The following is a 19,484-nucleotide window of genomic DNA, read 5'->3' on the forward strand; positions in this document are numbered from 1 at the left end:
GAGAGAGTTGAAGGAAACAGGCAATAAACACACTCTGATATGCCAAAAATAAAACTTAGGTAGAGATCACTAACTGTGATGAGTACCATTGCAGAAAAGTACAGAGCCCGGTGGAGAACAAAGCGTAAGTATCGCGTTATATTGGGGATTTGGGAATGCCGAGATCCAAATGTTCTACTAGTAAGAGTTATCAAGACACGAAGTGGAAAGTTTTCCGTGCAAATAAAAGAGCACACGAAAGTACTGAGAGGAAAGAGATTGGCCTAGAGAAAAACTGGGAAGGCCAGGGCAGCTAGAGCTTGGTGAAGGGAGAACAGCCCAAGGTGAGGCTGGCGAGCAGGAACAGCCTTCAGACGACCAATCAGGACGGCACCATCCCTAGGGAGGAATTTGGAAAGGTACTGGGGCAATTTTGTTGTCAAGTGATTAGGGGGTGGAGGGGAAGGGAGGCCAAGGATGCTCAATGTCTTGTACTTTGCAAGATAGTAACATAAGAAGACTGTCCTGATCCTACACAGCTTTCAAATGTCATACTGAACAACATTCACATTGGTGAAACAACTGGTTATAATCATCTGATCCTCGTGCCTGTATTTTATATATATATAAAAAGTAATCCCGCAGGATTGTAAAATGTGCTGTTTTCAAGGAATGTAAATATCATACACATGGAAGGAGGATTGTACTTTGTTGTGTTTGGAATTCACTAGGAGTTATTCACCATTTTGGAGAACTGTATCACTGACAGCAGTATCATTCATGGTGTTCAGTCTGCATTTATACTGTCACATTCACGGTGATCCCATGTACAAGTACAAGCATCTGACTGAATTATGTTTTCTAGTATGTTGAAATAAAAGTATTATTTTATTATAAAGGATCTCCTTTTATTTTTTCTTTTGGTTAAGACACTTTTTTTTGAGACAGGGTCTCACTCTGTTGTCCGGGCTAGAGTGCAATGGCATCATCATGGTTCACTGCAACCTTCAACTCCTCCTGCCTCAGCCTCACACTACCACACCCGGCTAATTTTTGTATTTTTCGTAGAGACAAGGTCTTGCTATATTGCTCTGGTTGGTCTCAGAACTCCTGGCCTCAGCCTCCCAAAGTGCTGGGATTACAGGTGTGAGCCACCACGCCCAGCCTACACCATAATTTTTTGAAATTATGTGTATAGTTAGTTTATATCATCAATGAACTTAATTTCAAAATAGCAAAGTGGTGTTATGAAAAAAGAAACATTGGGGCTGGTAGAGTTATTATTTAAAAGGGAATACTGGGGCTGGTAAAGTTAAGAACCACCATTCTAGGAGTATATAAGATAGAACTCACCTGATGTATTACCTACTGACACTGTTAGTCCTGTGTTTTGATCTTATCCTCAGACTACAACTGGATCTCCTCTTAGCAATTGGCACATGATAGGTGGTAAATGAATAACTTGTTAGAAGAGACTCTGGGAAACACAGTAGGAACACTCAGCTAGAGGTCAGAAGATTTCTAGACCAGGGCTAGCGAGTTGAAATATAATGGAAGCCACAAACATGAGCCATATGTATAATTTAAAATTTTCTCGTAGCCACATTTTTTAATAAAAATAAACAGGTGAGATTAACTTGAATATTTTATCATATTATTAAATATATGCAAACTATTATTTCAACATGTAATCAATATGAAAAATTATTGATGACATATTTTACATTCTTTTTTTGTATATGTAGTCTTTGAAATCTGATTCATGTTTTTACACTTACAGCATTATCTCAATTTGGACTAGCCATATTTTGTGTGCTCCATAGCCACATGTGGCTGGAGGCTACAGGATTGAACAGTGAGGTTCCAGTCTCTTTCCAGTTACTAAGTTTCTAGGTAATTCTCAATAAGACATTTCCTTCCTTGGGTCTCAGTTTCTTCGTATTTTAAACAGAGGCTAAACCAAGTGTTCTTACTTCCAGCACTGGCCTTCTGTGATTTTTTTTCATATTTAGCCAGTCCTTTTCTCCTCCTGTCTTTCTACCTCTTCTTCTGCCCCTGCTCCCATTTTCCCATTTCTCTTTCCCCATTTCTTCTCACTTCATCCCCAGTTCTTTTCCCTGCAAGGGATCCAAACCCTGGGTGGGAAGGGCGGAACTTCTAAGTGGCCAGCAAGTTTTCTAAGTCATTCTTGTGTGCTGAGGGAGACTCCGCCCAGCACCTGTTCATTCATAGAAAATCATGGACACCACTGGTTGCTATGCAGGTGGATTTAAAGAAGTAACTAGTCTTTCCCTTGCCACTCCCAGCCATTTTAGAGCTGGAGTTCCTAAGATTTCAGCCTCAAATCCAGGCAGTGCCTCCAACCAGCAGTGCTGCTTTATTAAAAGATCTGTGCTTTTAATAAATCTGCAAAATGGTAATAATATTCACCTCAGAGTTTGTTGGAGGCGATTAAATATGATGGCATAAATGAAAGAGCATAATAAATGTTAGTATTCTCTGTAAACTGTAACCTGCTGGTAACCATGCATTTTAAATGAGGTTGAGAGGGAGAGGCATATTGCAGACAATGCTTCCAGGAGGCTCAGGTGCTTGAATGAGTGCTTTTTCTGTGATCTACAACCATATATAACTCCTTTACTTCATACAGAAGGGCGTTGCAGTCACTTAACTACATATCTTTAAACTATTATCATTCCCATTTTACAGAGGAGAGTATGTACTTTGCCCAAAGTGACATGCTGTGAATGGCAGAATTAGGGTTTGAATGCAGGCGGTCTGCCCTCAAGTTCCTGCTCTTAATTATGATATGCCAAGTGAGGTCTCCACCTAAGTACTCCAGGAGCCACATAGAAGTCACTTCTTTTAGGGCACTTACCACCTGAATGTCATGGTCTGTTTACTTTTCAAAAGTTTCTTCTTCATTGTGAGCTCCTTGAGGTCAGGGAGTGACTTGTCACTGTTGCAACTACAGCACGTATCTCTGAGCCTGACATACAGTAGGCACTTCATTGGTGGAAGGTATTCTAGGGAAATGCATGTTCAAAGGCATGAAAGCGTGAAATAGCATGGCTTATCTCTGTACCGTATGTAGGTAAGTTCCACTGGAGCATCAAGTTTGGGGACAAAAACTGGTTCTATGGAGGGGGTGAGGAGTCAGCTCATTTTTTAAGAGTCTAGGGACCATGAGAGAAAAGGTACCACATTTGGAGAATATAGTCACAGGGAGCAACAGCTTCCTCTGCTTCCCTCTAGTGTCACTGATGGTGAGACATCGCTGGACAGGAACCTGAAGTAAGAAGGATCACAAAAGGCGTGCCTTATATCTGAAGCTACAAATTTGGGGTTTACAACGCATGTAACGCGAAGTCGCACATTTTAAACAGTGGGACTCAAAGGAAAAGTAACCGGCACGGCCATATAGCTAACTGATAATAAACCTAGATTCAGCAAAGGGGCATTTTTACTTCAGGGTTCTTAGCACCAAACTTATGAGGCTTCGATGGAAAACATAACAATTCTGGAGTAGGTGGGCAAAGCGGCCAACGTTCAGAAACAACGTTTGGAACCTTCTAAAAGTTTAACAATGGACCAGCCTCTAAAACTTAGGTTTCATGAAACAAGAGCGCCGTTCTTTCATTAAAGAATTGTGCTCGCAACGTCCCCGCGGTGCTGTCAGCGCCTCCCTCTTCCTCCTCCTCCTCCTCGCTCTATCTCCCACATCTCCTCTCCCATTGTTTCGACCCCCTTCCGCGTGATGCATGCTGGGAAGTGTAGTCGCACGCCCGGCTGGCTGAGTTGGTTAGGCAGCCCTATAAACTCGGTATCTCCGCATAGCTCAATAGATTTTCGAGAGGTGGGGTAAAGCCTGGAAGGCTCAGCCCGCTTATCCGATGAGCAATCTGGGACTTGCAGTTTCTAATGCCCAAAGTGGTCCGGCCGGCAGATGGGTCTTGTACTCTAATCCCTCCCCGCAACCTCCGAGCCTCGCGCATATTGATGACGTCACGAGGGCGCGCGAGGTGTTTGGGATACGTGATAGTTCTTAAGCCGGAGGCCACCCTTGCCTGCCGCAACTTGAGGACTACACTTCCCAGGAATCCGCGCGGTGGCGCGCCAAGAGCCATCCGAGCCTGTGATTGGCTGGTGAGCCGGCCGCACGCGGAGGAGCTCAAGGAGCAGCTCTGTTGCGACAGAGGCCAAGCGGCGAGGCCCAGTGAGTTGGGGGAAGGGGCGCTTTGGAGAGAGGGTGCCGGCCGGTGAGGGGGAAGGAGGACGAGAAGAGGAAGGAGGGACAGGGTCGGGATGGAGGGGGCTGCGAGGAGGAGGAAGACGGGGCCAAGGGAGAGAAGCTGACGGGCGAGTGTGGGGGAGGTTCGGCGGGTGGCGAGTGTGGAGACTCTAAGGGGACTCACCCGGGGGAAGAAGTGTGTGTCCCGGAAAGAAGCTGGGCTCGACGGCCGGGTGATATGGAGAGGGACGGCGGAGAAGAGGCCAGAGACGGACGGGAGGAGGAAGCCTGGAAAGAGGCGGCAGGCTGGAGTGCGGAGCGCCAAGTTGTAGGGAAACCGGAGACGGGGACCTATGCGAAGGGGCAGAACCCGGTCCCTAACTGGAGGCCCTGAAAGGAGTGTTTCTAAAGTGAGGCAGTCCGTGGGAGTTGATGGATAAAGCCTGAAGGAAGAGATGTTAAGATTAGGAGAGCAGCTGAGAATCAGAATTGGTTTGAGAGACTCTGACAAAGTTGAGAGAGACTAGGAGAGGCCAGAACAGGGCGTCAGAGCCTTGACAGGAGAATTCCTGAGAGGGATGGAGCAGGGCCCAGGCATTCTTACCAGTAAGTTTAGAGTTTGGAGGTATCTGTTTGCCCTCCTCCAGGCTCCCTGAAAGAAGAGTAACCTACCCCTGTGGTTCATCACCATGCCCTCTGACTTGGCCAAGAAGAAGGCAGCCAAAAAGAAGGAAGCTGCCAAAGCGCGACAGCGGCCCAGAAAGGGACATGAAGAAAATGGAGATGCAGTAACAGAACCACAGGTGGCAGAGGAAAAAAATGAGGCCAATGGCAGAGAGACTACAGGTGAATTTAGGGAGGGGTGAATTCCTGGGATTGGTTCCTAAGACTTAATGCAAGCCCCAGCCAGAGTCAGAATGTTGATGCCGGGGGCAATGGAGAATATATCTGGTGCCACGGAACTGTTCATAATGAACCAAAGCAATAAAGTTGGAGTTTGTGCCACCCTGTTATTGATCACTGAAACTAAACACAAGCCTCTCACATGCTCAGTGGCAAGCAAATATGGCAGTTGCTGGACTGCTTTGCTGCTCTATTAGACTAAGGGGAGGTCAGTTCCCTGCCACTTTCTTAGTTTCTATTTCTACACATGGTGGCCAGTGTGCCAAGCTCTTTGCCACATTATACCCTTGTCCTCACAGGGATGATGTCTATACTAACCAGAGAGTAACTTATGAATTGTTTTATAGATTTTTTTTTCCTGGGACAGAGCTACCTTTCTGTTATTTATATTTTGAGAAACATTTATTGAGTACTTCTCAAGTGCTAGAAATTGTGCTACGCACTGAGGTACCATAAACAAAGTCTGCCCTCTGATAACTTACAGTCTAGATGGGGAAACATGGCAGTGTGTGGTAAAGAATATTCCATATCCTTGGCAGTCTAATCCCAGCCTTCTTTGCCCTTGAAAACTCCCTAGACAGGCCTTCTGCTCACCATACTATTTATTGTCTCTTGAATCGTCACCACATTTCTGTCCTTTTACACACTAAGTACCAATACCACAATGTTTGTGTTAGCTACATTTGACATTTCTCTCAAGAGCTAGCTCAAGATAGCAAAGCCTTTCACAGTGAAACCTGACCCCAGTAATGTTTCCATTCACTATACCACATGCTATCTCATTGTGTTGCTTACCTTTTATATCTTGTTTCTTCATGTAAATTGATGTTTGAGTGCAGAGACCATATCTTGGTTAATATTTTTTTATGATCTGCCTTGCAAATAGACACTAAATAAATGTTTGAAGAGGAAAGGAGAATTAGTCATGCAAATTATAACAGACAAATAGGAATTCAGAAAAGAAGGAGTTAAAAAATGATTGAGAGGTAGTCAGGCTGTGGGGAAGTTTTATTCCTGGCCACAGTAGTGGAGGGTGGGAAGTTAATGATGGGAGTGAACAGGGACATGAGAGGACAAAACAAGGACAAGAGAATTAACAGGACAGGCTGTAAAGTGAAAGGTGTTCAAGAAAAGCATGGTGTTGGCAGCTCTGTGTCAGTGGCACTGTGTAAAGTTTGTGAAATGTCTGAGTCTGCTCAGCGGGATCTGAGCCTGGTCCTTCAGGACACTCCTCTGTGTGAGAACTAAGCCTCTGAAAGCCCTCTTTCTAAATTGCTTTTCTGTCCCCAGAAGTAGATCTGCTAACCAAGGAGCTAGAGGACTTTGAGATGAAGAAAGCTGCTGCTCGAGCTGTCACTGGTGTCCTGGCCTCTCACCCCAACAGTACTGATGTCCACATTATCAACCTCTCACTCACCTTTCATGGTCAAGAGCTACTCAGTGACACCAAACTGGAATTAAACTCAGGCCGTCGTTATGGCCTCATTGGCTTAAATGGAATTGGTGAGGCCCTTGGAAAGCGAGGTGGGAGGTATCTTTCCTAGTCTCATCTGCCACTCAGCAAGTATTTATTTAGCACTAGCTTGTATAAAAAGCAAAGAACTTACAATATGGGTGGGAGACTAGATAGGCCCAGGGAAAAGGAACTAGTGAACAGAGCATTATGTGTTAAGTACTGGTTGACTATCCCTTATCTGAAATGCTTGGGACCAGAAGTGTTTCAGATTTCAGATTTTTTCGGATTTGCATTGTACTTACTGGTTGAGCATCCCTAATCCAAAAATCTGAAGTCTGAAATGCTCTGAGCATTTCCTTTAAGGATCGTGTCAGCCCACAAAAAATTTCAGATTTTGGAGCATTTTGGATTTTCAGATTAAGGATGCTCTACCTGTACCACATATAGACAGCAGGTACTGGAGATGTTGGCAGAGCAGGGGTGCATGAAGCTGTCGTAAATGCAAAAGACTTCACGGAGGAGAGGTGGGGCAAGGACTGGAGGAAAGTTGGAAAGGTACCCCAAGAATGAGGGTTAGCAGGATTTGAATGAAGGGAAGAAAGATACCCAGAGAAAAGGATGAGGCCTGGCTTGGCTGGAGTGGAGGAATGGTGGAGAGGGAGCACAGGGAATTCAGTGTACCTCTTCTCTCCCTGCTCAGGAAAGTCCATGCTGCTCTCTGCTATCGGCAAACGTGAAGTACCCATCCCTGAGCACATTGACATCTACCATCTGACTCGAGAGATGCCCCCTAGTGACAAGACACCCTTACAGTGTGTGATGGAAGTTGACACAGAGCGGGCCATGCTGGAGAGAGAGGCTGAGCGGCTGGCTCATGAGGACGGTAGGGCTCCAAACCTGGGGGTGGGGGTGGGCTTCCTCCCAGGAAAGCCCCAGGGAACCTCATGGCCACACACTGCCCACAGCGGAGTGTGAAAAGCTCATGGAGCTCTACGAGCGCCTGGAGGAACTGGATGCCGACAAGGCGGAGATGAGGGCTTCGAGGATCTTACATGGACTGGGTTTCACACCTGCCATGCAGCGCAAGAAACTAAAAGACTTCAGTGGGGGCTGGAGGATGAGGGTTGCCCTCGCCAGGTGAGTCCCTACCTCATTCCCCACCCCAGTAGCTCCCCATCTCACTCAGAGTTGAGTGTCCAGTCAAGTGGAACTGTTTGGAACAGGGGTCAGTAGTCAGTAAGTGCCAGTTGAGACACAGACATCAACAGTATGGAGAGGGGGGTGGTATGTGTGGGCCAGAGAGTGAGCTTCCTGGCTGAAGCGGCCAGGAATGACTCTGCTCTGTTGGATTCCCAGCACAGGGTTTAGGAATCCTAGGGGTAGCCCTAGGTAAAAATGGTAAAGTAGGTTTGTTTCTTTCTTTCCTCCTGACTCGTCTCCCACCCTTTTTGTGCTTCAGTGCTGCTAATTCTTGCTTTAAAGATAAAATGTTTGGTGTCTGTCGCTTTTAACCTCTGTGGCCTGGACCCAAAGAGAATTTCTGTAGACCATCATTCTCCCCAAAGTCCCTAGTTAAATAGGTAATTTCTTACCCTACCATTCTCTGTGAAGTAAATTTACAAGACTTGATCCACTGTTCTAGAAAGTTGCCAGTGTATGCCTTAGAACACGAGAGCAGTGGTTCCACATGCTGGCAAGGATTAGCTGCCTCCAGTTCACCTACGGAGCTTATGAAAACAGATTTCCCAGCCTCTCCTTCAGCTCTGTGCAGTCAGAATGCTGGAGTTTGGTGTCCAGAAATCTTACTTCTAACAAGCTCCCCCTGTGTGATGACTGCAGATTTGGGAATCAGAGCTTTAGAGTCAATCCCTTGCTTCTCCTGTCTTGAGGTTCCAGTTTAAGCAAAGAACATTTTTTGGCCCCCTTGCTAGAGTCTGGCAGCCCCACCAGATAGGTCTAACCTGAATGATTTTTGCTTTAGCAGTTTATTTTCTCTGTATCCTTTCGTCTTGCTCATGGTCACTAGCCTCAATAGGCAAGACTCACAGACTCATAAGGACTTTTACAGCTTTATCTCCAAACCACATTCCTGCACTTCTGAGCCTTGTTTTCTTCTCATTAATCTCTGCTCTTCAGCTCTGGTTTCTCTCCTAGTTCTCCCTTTCCATCTGGGTATGGAACCTAGAATTGATTTCAGGACTTCAGCCAGGCCTGACCAGAGTTGCATGTAGCAGGCAAGCCAGTCCAATCCTGTGTCATGTCCGTTATACTGAGGTGCCTCTGTCTCCTTTCATGTCCTTCAGAGCCCTCTTTATTCGGCCCTTCATGCTGCTCCTGGATGAGCCCACCAACCACCTGGACCTAGATGCTTGTGTGTGGTTGGAAGAAGAACTAAAAACGTAAGGGGTGGGGTGGGGAATGGGAGTGGGCAGGTCCCAAAGGGGAGTCGAGAAAATGGATGCTCAGAAACTGCAGTGAAGTTAGAGCAGTGAGAAAAGGAACTGAAGGAAGGTCAGAGTGAAGGCTAGCTTGAACAAGTGGTGAGCACCTTTAGGGCCGGCCTTTTTGTTGATTGTTTTTGTTTGGTCTGAAATATGTGGAGCCTTTAAAAAAAAAAAAATTGGTTTTTTCCAATACAGCGTCCTTATTAAGACAATATTTTTGGTTTTTTGGTTTTTATTGTTGTTGGTTTTTTGGTTTTGGTTTTTTTGAGATAGAGTCTTGCTCTGTTGTCCAAGCTAGAATGCAATAGCATCATCATAACTCACTGCAGCCTCCAACTCCTGGGCTCAAGTGATCCTCCTGCCTTAACCTCCTGAGTAGCTGGGACTATAGGTGCCATGTCACCACACGCAACTCATTTTTCTATTTTTTTGTAGAGACAGGGTCTTGTTATATTGCTCAGGCTGATCTTGAACTCCTGGCCTTAAGCGATCCTCCCACCTTGACTTCCCAAAGTGCAACCCACCACTCAGCCTAAAGACAATATTTTTTCTTTATTTTATTTATATACATTATAGAAAGGGGGTCTCCCATCTAAGATCATGATGCAGTGACAAAAGAAGATATGGCCAATATGGCCATGGTCCTTCTATAGCTAAAGAACTGAATAAGCTGTAATATTGCACCAACTTTAAAGAAGGCTTTTAGTGGTACAGTGACTTAGTAGCTTCTTTTGAAAAGAAAAGAATTGTGTTTTTTCTTGCATCTATTTGGTTCTTCCCACCCACAGTTTTGGATACATTCATGGGTGAATTTGTGTACATACACTTTTCCTTTTGCCATGACTGTTGCTACCATCTTAACTCCATTCTGTTGAAATCTAGAGTGGAAGATTGAGGCAGCTCAGGCTGTCTCACCACACTTTGAAAGGCATCTAGATACCCTTACAGATGGATTGTGTAGTGGTGGTTAGGTGCTTGCTGACAGCAGGAATTGGATGATACATCTAAAACGTGCTTAGGTGTAAGGATGGGAAAGGATGAAGGTTTTGGGACCTGACTCTCAGTTCACCTGCTATCAGCTCTCTCATTTTTGAGCTCCTCCCTGATTTGTTCTTTGTCTTTATAGTTTTAAGCGCATCCTGGTCCTCGTCTCCCATTCCCAGGATTTTCTGAATGGTGTCTGTACCAACATCATTCACATGCACAACAAGAAACTGAAGTATTATACGGTGAGTGGGCCTCAATTTCTCCCACAGTAATCTGTGCTTACCAATTCTCTGATGTTCTCCTTTTAAAAAAAAAAAGCAGACTTAGCTGGCATCTCTTTTCACCTATTGCTATAAAAAGATGTGGATGAGGCATCCTGCAGCCTGTTTTATTTTAGTCCCAAAGTCATTGCTTTCAGACCATAGGCCATGGGTTGGTAGCCTGTGCATAAGGTGTATGTTTGCCTTAGGGCAAAGAGGTTGCTTTTCTTAGTGCCCAGGCAGGCCCTGCTCCCCTCCACCTTCTTGCGTGTCTCCTTAACTCTGCTTTATGAGAGTCCACACATTGACGCTCTGTCCATGACCACGGGAGAATGAGAGTCAGGATCTCACACCCCACTATTGTGCCTTGCTTTTTTGTTTTTTTATATTTCAAAAAACATAAAAAATGAACAATAGCAATCCTCTTCATTCACAGTAATACTTACCATGGGAGTATTAATAGTTGCTTAATATAGCCTTCTAGGCATTTCCTGAGTACTTGCAAGCGTTTGTAGAAAATTACATTTATACATATGTCCTTTTCTTTTTAAACAATTGCAATATTAATAATTATTCTAATCTGTAGGTTGCTTTTTAAATTTAGTGTATCTTAGACTGCTTTCCATATGAGTATATGTAAATCCACCACATACTTTTCAGTGACTGCACTGTAGTTCATTGTGTGGATATCCTGTAACTTATTTGCTAGACCCTTTTTGATGGATATTTAGCTTTAGTCCAGTTTTGTTTTTTGTTTTTTTTTTTTTGCAGATAGAAACTGTGGCAGTCCAATTGTGTGGGGTTTGTCAGGTTCTAAGTCTGACTGGTCTGTTTTCCCACCTGGGAACAGCTCTTATAGTCTGTGTGGAGCTTCAGCCTCTAGGGCTGGGGAGTGGTAGGAGTTGGTGTTGGAAGGCTCTGAGCCTCGTGATGACTGTATCACCGTGGTTTTCAGGGCAGTTCCCAAAGGTGTGGGTCTTTCTGGCTAACCTAAGAATCTGATCGGGAGCCTGGCCATGTATGGGCTGAGTGAGGGGCTCAAAATTGAAGAGACCTCAGGTTCTGGGTTAGGCTGTCTTCTGTAATGCACTTGCTCTTTCCCACTGCATAGCCTTAGCACCAGGGTCAGTCCATGCCATCCCTCACCCCTGAACTCTGAGTGAGAACCGAGGATGGAAATCTGGGTTAAAGCTGCCGCCTTGCCTGGCACCTTTCCACACAGGGTAATTATGACCAGTACGTGAAGACACGGCTGGAGCTGGAGGAGAACCAGATGAAGAGGTTCCACTGGGAGCAAGATCAGATTGCGCACATGAAGGTGGGGACTGCAGAGCTGGCTCACGCTTTCCTGTCTGAAGCAAGCAGGGAGTTGGACAAGAGCATGTTGGGGGGGTTGGGGTGCTGGAGGAGGTCGGGAGGAAGTGTGGTCATTTTTTACCCTGGATTGAAGGTGAGTTTGTTTAGCACCTGCATATGTTCCAAGCCCCCTTTCTGGTCTCTTTTAGAACTACATTGCTAGGTTTGGTCATGGCAGTGCCAAGCTGGCCCGGCAGGCCCAGAGCAAGGAGAAGACACTACAGAAAATGATGGCGTCAGGACTGACAGAGAGGGTCGTGAGCGACAAGGTGGGGTCTGATTGGATGGGGTCAAGTGGCCTAAGGTGAAGTGGATAAGAAAGGAACCAACTTGACATGTGCCCTCTCTTCCTAGACACTGTCATTTTATTTCCCACCATGTGGTAAGATTCCTCCACCTGTCATTATGGTGCAAAATGTGAGCTTCAAGTATACAAAAGATGGGGTAAGTTCTGGCCAGGGCATGTGTAAGTGAGTGCCTGGGTAGGGCGGGGAGGCAGGGGTGTGTTTTATAGGGTGAGTGTCGACTGGTGGGAGCTCCTCCTGTGCTGTGCTGGCCACACCTGCTAACCCATGTGGTGTGGGGGATTTCCAAGTGTGGGAGCTGGGGTGCCTCATTCAGGGACTCATGCCAGCCTTTCCTCATACTTGGGAAGAGAACCGTTAGGCTGGGTTGGCGGGTTGGAGGCAGTGGGTAGGGTCTGCTATGGGAGCACTTGCCCCTCCCCCTCCCCCTTCCTCCATGGGTGACTGGGGACTCCGGGGGCTTGGTCTGCAGGTCAGTGGATCCCCACTCTAGCCTTGTGTCTGTGTCTCTTTTATCCACACCTCAGCCTTGCATCTATAATAATCTAGAATTTGGTATTGACCTCGACACACGAGTGGCTCTGGTAGGGCCCAATGGAGCAGGGAAGTCAACTCTTCTGAAGCTGCTAACTGGAGAGGTATGGTGCCAAGGTGGGCGCGATTCCTTCCGAGAGTAGGTGCTTACGTTTTCTAAGGGAGAGGGGAGTTGTGCAGGGGCCATGACTTTGGAGGACCAGAGCCCCGCGGTGGTGAGTGAGCCATGTGGAGGGGTTGTGGTGGGGGGAGGAGTCTAAGCAAGAATGAGAGAGAGAGAGAGTGTGAATACGTGAACATGTCTGAGCATGTTTGTGTTCAGCCAGCGTTTAGCATACAGGAACATCTGTGCATTTAGACACACAGGAGGTGCTGGCATGTCATTTCATTCAGTGTTGTGATAACGTTGATGAGGGAAAAAACCGGTTCCTGGCTGGGGCCATTGTCTGTGTGGAGTTGGCATGATCTCCTCCTGTCTGCGTGGATTTTCTCTGGATACTCCCTTTCCTCCCACATCCACACGCTGTGCGTGTCAGGCTAACTGGCGTGTCTGAATGGTGCGAGCGAGCTTGGGGGTGTGAGTGCACCTTTCGATGAATGGTGTCCTGTCCAGGGCTCGTTCTGGCCTTGTGCCCTGGGCTGCCAGCACAAGCTCAGCCACCTGCCACCCTAAACTGGAATAAGCAGGTTGGAATATGAACGAATAAATATGTTACTGTAAAACAGAAATTTGTAAAGTGTACAATAATCCTACAAATGCACAACAGTAAACGACGTGGTACGAAGCGCTCAGCAAGCCCCCATTTCTGTGACTGTTTGAACTGCGTGGCGGTAGGAGGTGCTCCTTACAGTGTTTGCTCTGCAAACATTTACTCCTTGATTTAACCCCCACCACTACCACCACCATCACTCACTCATTCACCAAAACTTGGGTAATTATCTTACTTGTTTTTGTTAATATGTGTAATACATTAAGAAATGTATACATGTATTTCTTAAATGTGTATATAGCTCAGTTATTTCAATGTTTAATATTAGAAGTGTTTTGGGTCTTTATTTAGACATTTGGTGACGTTTTTTGACAGAAATATGCCATAGGAACTTAACTCTTGTCCATGTCAATTAGCCTGTGGTAGAATTGGTTTTGTCTTATGTCATTTCACTTAAAAGTTGCAGTTTCCAAGAACTTACTGACAGTGTTAAGTGAGGACTCACTGTATGTCTTTTTTAAAAATGTCTGTTATAGGCCGGGCATGGTGGCTCGTGCCTGTAATCCTAGCACTCTGGGAGGCTGAGGCAGGAGGATCGCTCGAGGTCAGGAGTTCAAGACCAGCCTGAGCAAGAGCAAGACCCTGTCTCTATTAAAAATAGAAATAAATTATCCGGAGAACTAAAAATCTGTATAGAAAACATTAGCCGGGCATGGTGGCACATGCCTGTAGTCCCAGCTACTCAGGAGGCTGAGGCAGGAGGATCGCCTGAGCCCAGGAGTTTGAGGTTGCTGTGAGCTGGGCTGATGCCATGGCCCTCTAGCCCGGGCAACAGAGCCAGACTCTGTCTCAAAAAAAAAAAAAAAAGTCAGTTACACCTATTAATACAGCCAAGTTCTTTGTTATACAGTATAGTACACTCCATGGTAGACATTTCACAACTACTTAATAAATGGTGTCATTGCCTCCTTTGAGAACATCTGTTTCAGTATATCTTCCTGAATATTTTCAGAGTGGCCAGAATAGCAGCGTGTAAGTTGGTGACGTACATCTATTTAGGAAGTTGTGTGAATCTTGTTCAGTGTGGACGTATGTTTGTTTGCCTGCTCTGCCTTTGTTTTGACCAGGTTTCCTTTCTCTCGTGCTTATGTTTCCACTTGTTACTCTTTCCTTCCCAGCTGCTACCCACAGATGGGATGATCCGGAAACACTCTCATGTCAAAATAGGGCGTTACCATCAGGTACAGGCCTGGGGTTGGGGGTTGGGGGTGGGGGGAGTTGCCCAGGTGTGGGAAGCAGCTGCATCTGGCTAAGTCCAGCCAGCCTTCCCTCCGGGAAGGCTTAGGGAACCCTAAGCAGTTCCAACTGCTTCTCCTTGAATCTTGAACAGGGGCCTGGGGTGGAAGTAGAGTTTTCCGGTGGGGATCCTTTTGAAGCACGAGACCAGTCATACTGGTGGGTTCCATGTTTCCTGTAGCATTTGCAAGAGCAGCTGGACTTAGATCTCTCGCCTTTGGAGTACATGATGAAGTGCTACCCGGAGATCAAGGAGAAGGAAGAAATGAGGAAGATCATTGGGCGATATGGCCTCACTGGAAAACAACAGGTCAGTAGAAGAGGGTGTGGGAAGAACCCCATATAGCTGGGAGACCATGGCTGAATGGGTCAGGGGATACTAGGTCTTGGCAACCAAGGTTTGGAAGCTATCCCAAAGTCTCCTCTGTTTGATTCCAGCCCCTAAGAGAGCCCACTACCTTTCCTTTAGGTTGTTTTGTAATGGAGTGTTTAGGTCCATTATGGGGGTAAGGATAGTGTGCTAGTCTCTGACAGGCCCTTGCACCATAGTGCTTGAGGGCAAAAGAACTTGCAGCCTAGAAAACAAATTCCTAGATTCAGCTCTGGAGCTAAGGATTCCCTCCATTACTCTAATTCGTTAAGATTTAAGTGCCAAGAGAGTGAGAGGTATGGCCTTGAAGCAAAGGCTTCAGGTTTCCAGATGTGTCTCTTTTAGGCCTCAAGAGATGAGTGGCCATGCCACTATCTTGCAGGGTGATCTGAGGTCTTTCTGAGCCTCATTTTTTTTTGTAAAATGGCAATAAAGGAGAAGCCAGGGAGAGATGAGGTATGCTGTGTGGTGGAGGTAACACCAAGTTATACGCATGTCATGGTTCCACTCAGGTGAGCCCAATTCGGAACCTGTCAGATGGGCAGAAGTGCCGAGTGTGTCTGGCCTGGCTGGCCTGGCAGAACCCCCACATGCTCTTCCTGGATGAGCCCACCAATCACCTGGATATTGAGACCATTGACGCGCTGGCAGATGCCATCAATGAGTTTGAGGGTGGCATGATGCTAGTCAGCCACGACTTCAGACTCATTCAGCAGGTGAGGCCCTGGCAGGGTTGGAGGCACAGTGGAGAGCGTCCAGGAGGAGGTTGGGAACACAGTCATGGCACGTGGAGGGTGCATGATACCTGTGTACGGAATCAAGGGGCTTGGCGTAGACAGGTGGTGAGGACTGGATCTTATGGCTCTCTGGGGCTACTTAGAAAGCCTTAACTCAAACACTTTCAGTAGCTGTTCGGGGACGTTAACCAACTTGGCATTGTTGGCCCAATGGGGAAAAGAGTTAGGTGGAGAACAGGGTGCTTGTACTATTCCCAAGATTCTTCAGTCCAAAAATAGTATTCTAAGAAGGACTGGGATTAGACAGAGGGCTACCACAGTCATTGGAGAAAAAGCCGCTGGTCCTTCTGTGAAGCTCTGGTGGAGATGAGAGTTGGAGACAAGGAAGCCAAGAATAAAGCCTGTGTTGGATCTAGACCCTGCTAGGGAGCCGACGGTAGGGGTGACACAGCGCAGTTCCCGGCTTGGAAGGCTCCACAACCTGCTGGTTATGGTACCCTTAGCTTAGACCATCCAGAGAACATAGAGGGGGTGAAAGAGTGAGCTGGGTATGGTTGGGGGTGGGCAGGGAGACGATGGCGCTTTCTTCCGAGAAGTGCTTCAGAATAGTCTGCTGGGCAGGATTAAGTCTAGGATCTGCTTTCTAGGTTGCACAGGAAATCTGGGTCTGTGAGAAGCAGACAATCACCAAGTGGCCTGGAGACATCCTGGCCTACAAGGAGCACCTCAAGTCCAAACTGGTGGATGAGGAGCCCCAGCTCACCAAGAGGACCCACAACGTGTGAGCCCTCTGCCTGGGCTCGGGTCAGGAGCTCTGTCTGGGACTAACAGCTGCCACCCTGACCAGCTGCTCAGGACAGGACCCTGGGGCTACACTCCTACACTGCTGCAGTACTGCTCCCCCAGCCTCTCCCCTGCCCCTCCACCTGCCTTAGCTGCACTCTGTTATCTTATTTCCAGCTGGACAGTACCTGTCCGTTTCCTGTCCTCCTTCCAGTTATGTTTGTCCATGTCTGGACTCGGCTGGCTGTTCCCTCCAGCCGTTGCTGGTTTCCTTACCCTCAGTGTGACACAGCCAAAGGCACCTGAGGGTTAGCCCAAGGGCCCGAGCCCTGGATTTGGCCCATGAAGGAGCTCAGGATCCTCCTTTTCTGGGTTTTGGTGATGTTGGAGGAATAATCCCCAGCCCACCGCCTCTAGTCCTTTTTGCTTCTGGTTTGGAGCTCTGGACCAGGGCCTCAGTCCTGGTCAGTTTTTAAATAATTATTTAACAATGTAACTTTTAGACCTACATGGCATCTATAAAGCGTCCAGTTAATAAAGAGGAAGCCATGGTCCCTACCTTCCTTCTCAGTTCTCTGGGGCCACCTCCTCCTCCTCCCTGTAGTGTCAGCTTTCACTTCCCCTTGGCAAGAGCTGGGGCCGGAACCACTGGGACGGATGGGAACTGAAGACTAGTCCATAGGACCTGGAAGAACTTTCTCTTTCTGCTGATTGGAAGTTGTGCCTTTTCTCAGGCCTGTGGTTCACACACTGCACGTGAATCAGAGCCACCTGGAGGGCCCATGGGCTCAGAGTGCTGGTCTTCTCTCAGGGTTCTGGCTCAGTAGATCTGGGGCAAGCCCGGAACGTTAACATTCTCAACAAGCTTCCAGGGGATGCTGGTCTGAGGGCTGCGCTTTGGGAACCGCTGTTCTGGAGGATGTTTTTCCGAGTGTCAGCTGAGGTTCTCCTGCTGCCACCTGCACCACACTTGGGATGCTTGTTAAAAATGCAGATTCCCGAGCTCCAGACCTATCTACTCCAGGAGTCTGCATTTTCACACCAAGGTTTGTGAGCCACTCTTCCTGCTGGGATACAGGGGGTTTTACTGTTGTACCTGGCCACAGCCATCATTGCCATCAGCACCGTCTAATTTACTTCCAGCCCAGGGCTCTGCGTACCTTGTCTGGTTCTTTTGAACCTGAACAGCACTTCTAGCCTTTGTGCCACTAGGCACACCAGTGCCATCCTCACCGGTGTGGATTCGTCACTCCACCTCTGGAACCTCAGCAGCCATCCCTGTGGGAAAACGTGGCACAGCCACGATTTCTCAGTACTCATTACAGTGCATCTAAGACTGGGGGGAACATGTCCCAGATGGTGTGTACACCCCCAGGGAGCTCATGATCTAGTGGAGAAGCCAACCAGACTAGAGAACAAGATACAGAAAGACGTAAATCAGATGCTGAATCGTGATTTAGATAGGAGACAGAAGTATTCAAAAGGGAGGGTGGTTTCTCATGAGCAGCTGCCCAGAAGGCAGGATCAGTGCTGGAACTCGGAAGATGAGTGGGGTCTTCTCAGATGGCCGTGAAGTCCAAGAGCTGCACTGGGCAGAGGCCATGAGAGGGCTCGGTGAGAGGCGGCGCTGAGACACAGGGCGAGAGGCGGCGCTGAGACACAGGAGTCCCCTGCCCCACCGCCAACCCCAGATGGGCCTGGCTCAGCTGCTTTGTGCTGTAAGTGGGGCCTGGAGCAGAATGGGACAGAGTGTCCTCAGCCTTGGTCCAGGCGAGAATGGCACCCGGAGGGCGAGCTGCTGGGATAATGGGAACAGCTCCTGCTGCGTCAGCCAAGGAGGTGCCCGGGTATTGCCGAGAATCCAGGCCAGGTCTGGTGGGGTCTCCAGAGTGTGCACCTCAGGTGCTGGGGGATGAGAGTTCTTCAGAACCTGGAGGGATGGAAGTATCTAGTCAGCTGATTTGTCAAGAAAATTATGCCAATCAATAATTTTAAGAATGTTTTAGAAACCCACAAAATATATATTTCTAAATTTAGCAGTGCCTTGTTTGGGGTTAAGAATTGCGCCCTTAGTCCTCTTAAACCTTAGCAGGTGGGACGTAAGCGGATGCCGGAACCGGGAGTGTTGGTAAGGTGACGGACGAGGTGGGGTTGCTCGCTCACCGGGCAGGTGATGCTGGTCTTCGGCGCTCCTCCCCCCACCTCCATGTGGACTGTCCTTTTCCCCACGCCTGTGCTTCAGTGTTGCTCCAGATTTCTTTAATCACAGCACTCAAGGACCTGAACTGTTTCTTCACATGCAGGTGCTCAGTAAGACAATGCACTTTGTCCATTTCACAATGGCCTTTTTCTTCCCTTTGCAGCCAACTCTCATGACCCCCACATCTGCTTCTGTGGAGAGCGTCGCCATTTCTCTGCTCCTCCCTGCTGGGTGCCGTCCTGCTGTCCGCCCGGTCCCTCTCCGCCATTTGGCTCCATCCTCTGCCTTCCGTCCGAGCCTCACTGTGCTCCGCTTGCACTGGCTCCACCCTCTACTTCTCATGCTGTTTTGCCTTCCCCCATTCTTCCCGATGAGTGTCCCCATCCTACAAGCCCACATCAGGTCCCCCTTTGTGTCATGGAGCCACCTCCGGCTACTTGAGCCCTCCTACGATGGTGCCACGCCCTTTGGCCCCTGCCCGCTGCTCCGATGGTCTGACGTGACCTGGGCTTGTCAGCCCCGCCAGGGCTCTGGGGGGGAGGCCCGCGCTCCTTCTGGAGCTCCCCAGCTCCCGGAGCCAGGCCGAGCACCTGGGTGCTGGGTGATGACAGGTTGGTGTGAGCTCAGTGTGTGAATACACTGGGAGGGATCTGGTGAAGGGCTTCTTGGTTCAGAGACAGGAAAGTACCTGAGGGAGAGGAGGGAGCAATTAGTCTCTTTAAGTTTAACCCAGAGCAGGTTCTGGATTGGGTTGAGCCAAACCCCTCCCCTCCGGCCCCTGCATCCCAGGTGCGTGCCCCCAGCCACACCTGGTGGGCCCCTGACTTCATAAAAGTGGCTCCTGGGGCTGGGAGGGGCTGTCTGAGGAGCTGTGGGGTGAGCAGGGAGCGTGGATGGTTGCAGAGCTCGCAGTTCTGGGGGCAAGAAGTCCAA

At 48.0% G+C, this 19,484-nt stretch overlaps 1 protein-coding gene across 1 annotated transcript; it reads left to right on the forward strand.

Moving 5' to 3' along the window:
* The first annotated feature begins 4,037 nt into the window (after positions 1–4,037).
* On the forward strand, positions 4,038–16,900 carry LOC123647505 (ATP-binding cassette sub-family F member 2). The gene is made up of 15 exons (XM_045564992.1): positions 4,038–4,195; positions 4,858–5,056; positions 6,404–6,616; positions 7,270–7,452; positions 7,535–7,706; positions 8,873–8,968; positions 10,140–10,242; positions 11,483–11,578; positions 11,766–11,885; positions 11,971–12,060; positions 12,449–12,559; positions 14,344–14,406; positions 14,643–14,771; positions 15,344–15,547; positions 16,216–16,900. The coding sequence occupies exons 2-15, from the start codon at positions 4,900–4,902 to the stop codon at positions 16,351–16,353; spliced, it is 1,875 nt and encodes a 624-aa protein (XP_045420948.1). The 5' UTR covers positions 4,038–4,195; positions 4,858–4,899; the 3' UTR covers positions 16,354–16,900.
* The last annotated feature ends 2,584 nt before the right edge of the window (positions 16,901–19,484 follow it).

The sequence above is a fragment of the Lemur catta genome, chromosome 11 (assembly GCF_020740605.2).
Source record: "Lemur catta isolate mLemCat1 chromosome 11, mLemCat1.pri, whole genome shotgun sequence".
In the NCBI taxonomy this organism is placed as follows: domain Eukaryota; kingdom Metazoa; phylum Chordata; class Mammalia; order Primates; family Lemuridae; genus Lemur; species Lemur catta.

What these genes read in the sequence shown, in the direction of transcription:
- LOC123647505 (XM_045564992.1), top strand. Translation starts at nt 4,900, where the DNA reads ATGCCCTCTGACTTGGCCAAGAAGAAGGCAGCCAAAAAGAAGGAAGCT. An exon ending in ATCAGATTGCGCACATGAAG is followed by an intron (nt 11,579 to 11,765) that starts GTGGGGACTGCA and finishes GGTCTCTTTTAG; the next exon opens with AACTACATTGCTAGGTTTGG. An exon ending in AAATAGGGCGTTACCATCAG is followed by an intron (nt 14,407 to 14,642) that starts GTACAGGCCTGG and finishes TGTTTCCTGTAG; the next exon opens with CATTTGCAAGAGCAGCTGGA.